At 50.4% G+C, this 10758-nt stretch overlaps 1 protein-coding gene across 1 annotated transcript; it reads left to right on the plus strand.

The window, feature by feature from the left end:
• Positions 1–158: 158 nt before the first annotated feature.
• Positions 159–10087, plus strand: DRG2 (developmentally regulated GTP binding protein 2). The gene is made up of 13 exons (XM_056337577.1): positions 159–314; positions 1958–2118; positions 2557–2646; positions 3800–3860; positions 4847–4937; positions 5347–5419; positions 5546–5636; positions 5829–5926; positions 6531–6607; positions 7030–7118; positions 8064–8122; positions 8549–8602; positions 8687–10087. Exons 1-13 carry the CDS (start codon positions 251–253, stop codon positions 8771–8773), a joined length of 1095 nt encoding a protein of 364 aa, XP_056193552.1. The 5' UTR covers positions 159–250; the 3' UTR covers positions 8774–10087.
• The last annotated feature ends 671 nt before the right edge of the window (positions 10088–10758 follow it).

The following is a 10758-nucleotide window of genomic DNA, read 5'->3' on the forward strand; positions in this document are numbered from 1 at the left end:
CTCAGCAGCTCCCGTTAGCCCCTTCCCCGGCAGCTGGCGTTACCAGCCGCCCCCCCGCGACCCCGTTCCGAGACGCCGGGCCGTGCCCGGGGCTGGCGGCGGGCGGAACCCGGAAGGCGGGCGCGGGAGGCGGCCGGACGGCGCGGCGGGAGCGCAGCGCCGGGCGCCTGAGGGGGACGGACGGAGGGGCCGGCGGCGCTTCCGGCGTGCGGCGTGCGGGGCCTGGGGAGCGGGCCCGGCCGGCCCCGCCATGGGTATCCTGGAGAAGATCTCCGAGATCGAGAAGGAGATCGCACGCACGCAGAAGAACAAAGGTCCGGGGGGGGCCGGGGTACCCGGGGATGCCGGCCGGGGGGCTGAGGGGCGGCCGGGGGGGGCTGAGGTACCTGGGGATGCCGGCCGGGGGGGGCTGAGGGGGGGCCGGGGTACCTGGGGATGCCGGCCGGGGGGCTGAGGGGCGGCTGGGGGGGCTGAGGCACCTGGGGATGCCGGCCGGGGCAGAGCCCCTGGCGGGGGAAGAGGTGGTCGGGGGTGTGAGGGGCAGCGGGGGTATGGCTGCCAGGTTATGGGGGCGCTGGGAGGAAACCGGGGGAAGAGAGGATGGCCTGGGCTGTGGGGAGGTTTGTGAAGCTGGGGGACGTGAGGGGGTACAAGGGGCTGGATCGGGGGGCTTGAGCGGCTTGGGGGGGAGGCTGGGGCAGGCTGGGGAGCAGGGTGGGCCGAGAGGCTGGGGAGCAGGGTGGGCCGAGAGGCTGGGGAGGGGGGGCAGTATGGGGGAGAAGGGTGTCTGCGCAGAGGTGGGTATGGGGAAGAAGGGTACCTGGGATGGGGCATGTTTATGGGGGAGAAGGGGGCGGGGGGCTGTATGGGGGAGAAGGGTGTCTGGGGCGGGGGGGGCTGTGGGGGAGAAAGGTACTTGGAGGGGATTGTATGGGGGAGAAGGGTGTCTGTATGGGGCAGAAGAGTGCTTGGGGGGGGGGGCTGTATGGGGCAGAAGAGTACATGGCAGAGGGGTGTATGGGGGAGAAGGGTGCCTGGGAGGGGGTGTGGAGGGCTGCCCCTCTTGCCAGCCGCCCCCTTTCCATGCTGTTGATGCCCTGGCCTGTGTGGGTGGGAAGCCTCGGGCCACATGCCTGGAGGAGGGGCGGGCTGCAGCCCTGGTGGCACCCCTGACTCCTCAGAGCTGGGCTGAGGACCCCAAGTGCTACTGGTGCAAAGGGCCCGGCGCTGTCTGCTGCAGGGTCCCCAAGCTGGTGTTTGAATGCCTTAACCTAAAGGGGGGACTGGGGAGCAGAGCTCCCCACAAGTTCTGCTGGTGGTGCCCAGCACCTCACTCCTTCTGGAGGCTTTAGGCGTGGTAAATAATGGAAAGTGTAAAAACAGTAAATGCCATAAATGCTTGGGTTTCTTGCCCTTCTCTGTTACAAAGAGAGCTTCTACAGAAATAAGTACCTTCTTTCTTTTTTTTCCCCTCTATCGTGTAAATTCAGGTGTTTTGTTAAGAATAAGTCAATAAAGTACTTTTACGCATGTGAGGTCCCAGTTGAACATGTCTTTAAAACTTGACATGAGCAGAGGGAAAAAACCTTGTGGTTTCAGAGTGCTGGATGCGACCGGGTGTAAGGAGGGACCTTTGCTGAGGAGTGGCCGCTCCCCCTGTGTTTTCTCCCTTCTCAGCTGGCTCCCTTCACCTGTTCATTCCTTCACCTGCTCTCCCTCTGGCTCGCTCCTTTTACTTGGGAGGTTTTTGGCTGCTTACTTCTTTTGAGTCTGACTTTCTGTGCAGGTCCCTAGAAGCTTTGCTTTCCATGGCCAGTATTTTAAAAGGTTACGGAACAGCAGGGGGGTAGCTCGTGCATGTGACAGTGGTTAAGACGTTGACCGAAAAGTTCTTATTTCTAGAAGTGAGTTATCGGCAATATTCTGTCAACCAGTTGTTGTGTTTGTCTTATTCCAGCCACTGAGTACCACCTCGGCCTGCTGAAGGCGAAGCTTGCAAAATACAGAGCTCAGTTGCTAGAACCCTCCAAGTCCTCAGCTGCTAAAGGAGAAGGCTTTGATGTGATGAAATCTGGAGATGCCCGGGTGGCACTGATCGGTTTTCCTTCTGTGGGTAAGGTCAGTGAGTGTCTATGTTAACTGCGTGGCATGTGTGTTTCCAGTTTGTGGTTAGCAGTGGCTGTAAAGTGGATATCCACCCTCTCCTCATCTTTCATCTTCTTGCCATGAGTTAGCAGAAGGTTATTGTATGCTGAGGGGTGAAAGTTAGAGCTGGGGAAGACACTCCTTCATCTTGTGTGCGGTGTGCTGTGGTAACAGTCTGAAACCTGGGCTTGCTCAGCCATGGCACTGCTGAGGAAATAGGTGGGAGGATGAGATTTACCTTTGTTTGGTGGAGTTGCTGGCTGTCCCATCACTGCTTCAGTCTCTGTGCCTGGAACAGCCACAACACGACTTTTAAAAGCTGAGGAACACACTGGTGTTACTTGTGTTGCTGAACATTCACTGGTGCTTTCATTAGTGTATCTTTAGTGATGCTGATCTCTTGCATTTCAGTCCACGTTTTTGAGTTTAATGACCTCAACTGCCAGCGAAGCTGCATCTTACGAGTTCACAACCCTGACGTGTATCCCAGGAGTCATAGAAGTAAGTAGGATTCTCCTCCCTTTGGCATAGCAGTGGTAAGAAAGCCAGACATATAAATGTGTCTGTTTGCACCAGATACACTTGTGCTGCTGTTAAGAAGCACTGTTACCCAAAGGTCTCTGCTGACTTCTGCTTTAAACTTTGGGAAGTCTTGAGTGCTTGTGGTATCAGGTCTTCTGCAGCCTGCAGTGCTGATTTAGCACTTCCCTGGGCTGCATAACTCATCAGGCAGTCAATCCTGAACAGGGTTTCGTATGTTGCCGTTCGACTGACCAGAGCAATACGACAATTCTCAGCTGAATTTTTTATAACCGCTATTGGCGCCATTGACCAGATGGCTGGAAACCTTGACAGATTTGTTTTTAATGAAGCTTTAAAAGAGGCAATCTGTACTGTGATCAGTTTTGAAAGAAAATACAACTACTCCTGTCCTTGAGGAGTTTTATTAGTGGTGGCCTAAGCATCCATCAGTAAAGCAAATGATAAAGGGCATCAAACTGAAAAGTGTCCAAGAGTAATGAGAAAATCTGGGTCAGAATTGAAAGCGGAGTTAAATAATGGCAGTAACTGTGTTGGTGTTAGAAAGAACACAAATATTGTAATGCATCCAAATGCAGCTGTGAGCTGCAGTCAGTCGCTAAAGCTGTCACTGAGGACTTTGCTGCAACAATAGCTTGAAAACTAATGCCCCTGCAGATGTGCTGGATGAAAGTCCCCTGTTATTTCCTGGTAAGACCCGCAACACGTCTGAATAGTTCTGATCCATCTCAGTAAGAGATGGTGGCGCTTGCCTGTTACTGTGCTTTCTTGTTAGACCAAGAAAGTAAGGTGGTTTTTTTCTTTCCATTTCACCCACCCAGGATAACGTGCTGTTTTCCTGGTGCTTTCTCACACTGCAATCATGTGATGCTTTAGGAGGTCAGGACCTAACGTACTGCAGTATGTGGTGTTTAATGCAGCTTCATAGGAAACACACTGGAGGTTGCCTTGACAAAACAGCCACCAGCTTTGTGCAAAATTGTCCTGCTCTGTCAGGTTCATTCAGTTCCACTCTCTGCAGGCTTTGGACCCCAGCGCATGCTTGGGGCTTTTGAGGCAGCTCAGATGCCCTGCACAAGGCTTTCAACTTCCCATCCTTCTGTTTCCTTTTCAGTACAAAGGAGCCAATATTCAGCTGCTGGATCTGCCTGGAATCATCGAAGGAGCGGCACAAGGTTGACTGATCTCTGTGTTCATGTAAAGTAGGCATTTGCCCTCAATAGTGTACCTGGGTGTCTCAAACATTAGCAGGTTTCCTGGGCCAATAGTTCCCACATTGGTTTTCCAAATTTTAGAGTCCTTGATCTTATGTGAGGCACGATTCTTATCCCTGAGCCCACATAAGGTTCTATATGTAGCAGAAAGATGCTTTTCTGGAGGTGGGAGCCAAAGCAAGCCAGTCACTTCTCACCTTCTTGCGTGAGTGTTATCTTGCTCATCTGTTTTCTGGTACTGAGGAAATCTAAAGAAAGATGCTGGAGAGGCGGAGGGGGAAATTACAGCTAAACAGTAACCTCTTTTGACTAATTTCCTGGGTTCCTGCCAGTCCTCCCATGACTTCTGATTCTGGGAAGAGGTGTTGGCTTTGTCCTTCTGCTTCATCCTTGTCCTGATTGGCTGGTCATGTCAGAAGATGCCTTATGAAGCTTAGGAAAATCATGTCAGATTCCATAATCCTTGGGAAACTTAGGAAAATCTCCTAATGGTCTATTCTTGGAGGAACATGGCCTGGCATCTCTCTCCTTTTTGGCCAGAAAGTTTATGGAACGCCTCTGCACAGCGGCCCTAGACCCACATCACTGATCTGGGTAAGCTGTCTCTGCTGCCTAGAGCTGCTACTGTTGCACATGTCTGGGGATGTCTGGCCTGATGGCAGAGATGTCATTTCCACCCATGCAGCCGTACTCAGCTTTACACACAAGAGTTCGTGTAACCTGTGGTGGAGGAGCAGCAGCAAAGAGTATTTGTGCTGGACATAAGACAATATGGGTGGACCAGATGTGCTTGCTCAGGGCCGTTGAGCAGCTGACTACAGCCAGTACAGCACTGCGGGATCTTTTTCCTTGCTTCCAAGCAGCTGAGCAGTGCAGGAGTCCCTGTCTGTCGCAGAACTCGTAGCTGGTTTCTCTTGCTGATGTATGGCCGTCTCCTCTCTTCTCAGGGAAGGGCAGAGGTCGGCAGGTGATAGCTGTGGCCAGGACGGCAGACGTTGTTATTATGATGCTGGATGCCACAAAGGGTGAAGTACAGAGGTGAGCGTGTGCTTGTGGGCATGTGGAACTGTGGTGTGGTGGGCCAGGTTCAGGGGGTCCCTCGTGCCCAGAAAACATGCCAGCTCCCTGAAGTGTTATGTCCTGTACACATTGGGGTACCAGTACTTAAGCTGTTGAGCATAAGATGGAGGTTGTACTCCGTTAGAAGCATGCTAGCTAACTGGCTTGGGCTTCTCAGCTGAAGGATCATTCCCACAGGATGGCTGTTCAGAGATGGGGATTTCAACCTAGATTTCCACTGCAGACTGTCCTGCGTTAGCTGTGGTGTTCAGGTTGCAGTGAAAGCTTACGGCGAGGCTCTATCGATATGATAGTCAGAAAGGAAAGGGCATGGGTGTCACCTAACTGCGCTCAGTCTCACAGGTGCTAATGTGCAGTGTCCCTGCAGGGCCTTGCTGGAGAAAGAACTGGAATCTGTAGGAATCCGGCTGAACAAAAGTAAACCAAATATCTACTTCAAGGTGAGGTTTCCTGGACTGCTGCAAGCACAGCTTGTGTCCCCCTGTGTGCTCAAAGATGAAGGTCACTGAAGGGGAGTCTGTAGATTTTGCAGGCTGTTCTTAAGTTGCTTTGTTGCCTCCCTGCAGCCGAAGAAGGGTGGAGGTATCTCCTTCAACTCAACTGTCACGTTGACTCAGTGCTCCGAGAAGTTGGTGCAGCTCATCCTCCACGAATACAGTATCCTTTCCTAAAACGGGAGACCCTTAAGCCAGCAGCAGCTCAGGAGTTGAGTGGTACCTGCTGTGGGACAGCCTGGTGTCTTGGGCGCTCGCTGGGTTGACAGCAGGCATTCACAAGCAAGCTCAGCCCGTTGGCTCACCGTGGTGTGTAGGTGTGTTGGGGTTTGGGCCTTGACAGTGCTCACCTCAGAAATCTTCAACGCTGAGGTCCTCTTCAGAGAGGATTGTTCCCCTGATGAGTTCATTGATGTGATTGTAGGCAACAGGGTCTACATGCCGTGCCTCTACGTGAGTATTTCGGAAACAGCCTGCCTTCTGCCGCGCCGAGCATCTCCGTCCTTTGCTGAAGGAGAACTGGGCTCCTGGTTCCTCGGGCAGTAATGCTTTGGGGTTTAAGAGCTGGAAAGCACAACTCGACAGGGAGATTTTTATAAGCTTTTCGGTGCGGCAGTACTGTGTGCGTGTTCCCTGTGCCATCTTGTGGCTGCCTGCGTGCGCTGCTGTCCTGGTGGCATGGGGTTTGCTCCCCCGGCCTGGAGCCTTCGGGTCCTGCGCTGCCAGCTCTGCACTTGGGTTTTCATCACTGGTCCCTTGTGCCAAAGGTCACTTAAGATTTGTGTTTGATAGTGACTGGGTGTGAAATCAAAGGTCCTGGAGAATGTGTTGCAAGTCATCCCAAAGGGAGAACTTTAAAAGGCCCAAACTTACCTTTGGGCTTCTGAATTTTAACTTTGTTTTACTAAGAGCCTTGGTTGGTCCTCTGGCTGACAGGATCTGAGTTTCTGTTTCAGAAGCTGGAACTACCTTGTTATACCTACATGACCTGTCTGTTTTTCTTGTGGTGCTGCTGAACTGACTTCCTAAAGGGTATGTTGTTTTTCCTTTGACTTAGGTTTATAACAAGATTGACCAGATATCTATGGAGGAAGTGGATCGTCTCGCTCGGAGACCTCACAGCGTTGTAATCAGGTAGGAGCCTCTCACGCTGCCTGATGTGCTGGGCCAGATGGTGTGGTGGTTTATTTCATACCCCTTTTACCAGCTTCTCCCAAGAAGGGGCTTCTCACAGTGCTGTCTGCAGCTGCTGGGGTGAGAAGCGGAGCCGCTGTGTGGCTTTTTCCAGGCTTCCTTCCCCTGACACAGCAGGCTGTTTGGCTTTTCCACGCTGTCTGCAGGCCAGAGTAAGCCAGTCTAGCTTGTTTCCTTGGAAGTGCTGATATATCTGACTGGGGCTTTGCTGCTTCAAAGCTGCTTGTGTTTTTCCTTTGCCAGCCTTGTTAAAAGACTTTTCTCCTTGTTCCCTGGTACTTTAATAAGAGGTTTAACCTTGTTCTTCTGGATCTCTAAATCACAACAGCAGTAACCATGGAGATGTTCCTGGTGTTTTGCAGCTGTGGCATGAAACTGAACCTGGACTACTTGTTGGAGAAGCTCTGGGAATACCTGGCACTTACCTGCATCTACACCAAAAAACGAGGACGTAAGTGACCGTTAGCTGAACAGAAGGTTTGAAAGGCACAAAGGGCTGCTGCTCATCGAAGGCAGACAGGCTGCCAGCAGGGCTTGGATGCCTGGCTGTCAGCGGTCTCTTGTGTCCTGGAAAGCTGCAGTTGTGCTCTCCCTAACCAGCTTTCTGCTCTTGGGAAATGCTTTCTGTTCCATCTGATCCAGCCATGCATGTATCCCGCCACAGCCCTCCCATTCTCTTGGCACTAGAAGAGCTGAATTTTCATAAGACTTTTCAGGATGATATAAGGAAATAAAGTGTGCACGTTCGCAACATTTTTCCTTATTATGCATGCTCTCTGATGAACTGTTCAGCCCATCACTACCCAGAATAGGTCTCTGGTTCCTACTGCAAGAGGTTTGGTGATTCCCATGCCAGGCTCCTGAAGGCTCAGGAGTGCCTTTGATCCTCCTTTTGCTTTATAATTCACTTGCAGCTTCTCTCAGTGATGAAGGCATGTCTATAACTTGTGCCTGTTTGGTTGTGCACAGCTGTGACTGAACTTGGGTGGATGTGAGGAGGTTAAGGAGCTTTCTATGAGCTTGTTAAGCTGTGAAATCATGGGGATTTTACAGAAAAATGCAGAGTGGCTTGGTTTTACTTGAGCAGGTGTGTTTTGACTTGGGTGGTTTTGTTTGTCATAAGTCGAGTATTTGGAATGGCATTGGAGGAGGTGGATTGTGAGGAAGCTGTTGACTGTGTGGCGTGGGTAACTGTGCTTGTGGGTACTGGAGTGTCTACAGAACTGATTTGGTGTTCTCAAGTACATGGATACCTGTTCTGTCTGGGAGCTGGCAAGTGTAACGGGAGGAGGAATTTGGGACTAGTAAGCACAAGGCAATGTGAGATGGTGTCAGCATATTAGAACACACTTGATGGAAATCCAATGCTTTTCCCCCCCCTCCTGCTTCTCCACAGAGAGACCAGACTTTACAGATGCCATTATTCTACGGAAAGGGGCCTCTGTGGAGCATGTGGTAATTTCTCTGCATCTTTTATGTTTCCTTGTCTGTAGAAGGCAAGTTCCTCTTGGAGCCTGCTATGATTTGTGCTTCATAAAGCTTGGGACATGTCAGTGTTTACTTGGGCTTCTCCTTTTGTTACCTTTACTGATTCTGTCTGCTTTAGGTTGCTTTCTTAGCTGCTATAAAAGGTTAAAAAAAATTTACTTAATGCAGTCCAGTGAAAAAGCGCATGGAAGCAGTGGAATGGGGCTTTATGTGGACTGGTGATTCCTGTGTCTGTTCTGTATTCTTTCAAGTGCTGTTAACTGGCTCCTAAAGTCACTTTTGTAATTTCTAACATAGGCCTGAGTTTTTCCTAGTTCCTGAATATTGAGCCAGTTGTTTGCAAAGCAGCGCCACTGAACTGCCTCACACGCTGTCTGTCTGTCTGTCTTGCAGTGCCATCGGATTCACAGATCGTTAGCCAGCCAGTTCAAATATGCCTTGGTGTGGGTAAGTGTTTAAAGCAAATGAAATCTGTCCTCAGGTGTCTCTGAGTGATCTTCTCCTAACCTTTCTCCCCATTTTGCTTTAAAGGGGACAAGCACAAAATACAGCCCTCAAAGAGTGGGCTTAACTCATATGATGGAGCATGAAGATGTCATTCAGATCGTAAAGAAGTAACCCTCTTTGCTGGTGCCTGGCCTTGTCTTTAATCACTAGAATTGGAACTGACCACATAAAAGCAAAACAAAACAAAAAAAAAAGAGTAAAAAAAGAAAATGAAAAAGAAAAAGGGAGATGTGTTCTACAGCCAAGAAAGCAAGAAAGCTTCCATGAAGTTCCTTCTCTTGGAGAAAGGCAGAAAATGAGGCTACTGTACTTGCAGGTGGGGATGGGGAAGATGAGTTTCCATCTTGCAGCATTTCAGGCAAAGTAATGTTTCTTAAAAATAGAGGAGCCAGTTTTTCTAGGACACAGTTCCCACAGCCAGCAAAATCCTGCCTCGTAGGGTTTGCATACAGATCCATGTGTTAACCTACCAGTGGCTTGCTTAACCAGTGGGCCGTTTATGGGTTTGTGTGAACAAATATGGCCCTGTGCTTGAGGACAGGGAAGCCAGGGCTGAGAGAACATTGCTGATGCTTTGCTGCTGATCCATTCACTTAATTTAAGTATTGATCTGAAACAGGTTCTCCCTCCCCTGCTCACTGGACACGTCTTTGCAGCTTTCACCATTGGAGATGTTGGTCTCTGCATCTGAGACAACCCCTGGTGAACTTATAATGGTCCCACCTCAATTAACGCTAAAATGTGGCACTCTGTGCCTCTCCTTAGCTCTGCAGTAGGGTTTGTGGGACATCCTGGTCCAACTGGTACTGAGAGAGATGAGAAATGAAATTTTTAGTGAGTGATTAACCTGGCCGAACTGCAGCAGGTTACGATGAACAAGCCGTAGTCTGCAGTGAAGATTTCCTTCTGGCATATCACTCGTCGAGGAGCTACCGTGGGAGTTTTCTCCTTTGCTCTCATCCTTCCCATTAGTCCCCAAGAGTATCGCTTGGGATCTCCTTTCTCAATCATGCCCCTAAATTCCAGTAACAGCTCTTTGAGCTCCAGGTACCATCCCATGCCGTGGGTTTTAGCCCAGCCCTGTTAAACATTGTTGCTTGTCTGGATATTTTTCATCAGAAATCTGGGATTTTTCTAATCATGCTTTTTCATTGAATACTGATGCTAAAAAAATTCAGAGTGCCTGATAGAGAACAGCTCTTTCCTTCTGGGATCAAGAGTTGCCAATAGCTTTTATTTTCTTTCATTGAAAAAGGGTTCGATCTGATGTGGATTCTTAACTGTGAGGACAGGTCTGATGGCAAACTTGTCTGAGCAGGGCTCCTTCCCTCTCCTTTGTGTTCCTCCCCACCCCTCACAAACTGATCGAGCAGAAATGGAAGGATTATTTTATTTGAGAAAATAAAAGTTGCTATTTCATGTGAACTGTAGCTGTCTGCCTGCAGTGGGTAAATGGTTTGGTGTGTTTTCGAACTCTCTTTTTTACCTTTGGCTGCCGGAGGAGGGCTGGATGCTGTTGCAGGAGGTTGTAGCGCGGAATAGATTGTGAAGGGAATGGCTGCAAAGCAGGGCTCTGTGGCTGGAGGGGACTTGATGAGGTGCGATGGGAGATAAATAGATGCTATGCACAGTACCCAAGCTAAGAAGGTGACTTTGAACTCTGTAAGTTCCCTTCCCTGTTCCTGGCTTTGTTCACAGCTGGAGTGCAGAGCAAATCTCGACCGCGGAGGCAGCTAGCGGAGAATGAGCTCCAAATTAGCCGCATTATGCCTGAGCTGGCTGCGGAAAGCAGGCACTTCTCTGTGTGAATTGGGTGGGATGCCGTTCCAGCACATTAACTTGCCCTTTAGATTTCCTGTGAAGGTTGCACAGGCAGGGTTGCCCGCACAAAGAGGTCTTTTAGTTTCATTTTGTCCCTGAGTTTCTGACTTTTCACTTCAAACCCAGAGGCCTGCCAAGCCGTGGCACATGGACGGGCAGCCAGAACTGCTGACTGGGCTTGGTCCTTGGGCCAGGTAGTGTGTGGGGCCGGGGAAGTGGCTGGTGCTGTGTGAGGCCGAAGTGCACAGTATTGCCTGCTAAAGCATGTCCTCGGT

Source organism: Falco biarmicus, chromosome 4 (genome assembly GCF_023638135.1).
Source record: "Falco biarmicus isolate bFalBia1 chromosome 4, bFalBia1.pri, whole genome shotgun sequence".
Classification (NCBI taxonomy): Eukaryota; Metazoa; Chordata; class Aves; order Falconiformes; family Falconidae; genus Falco; species Falco biarmicus.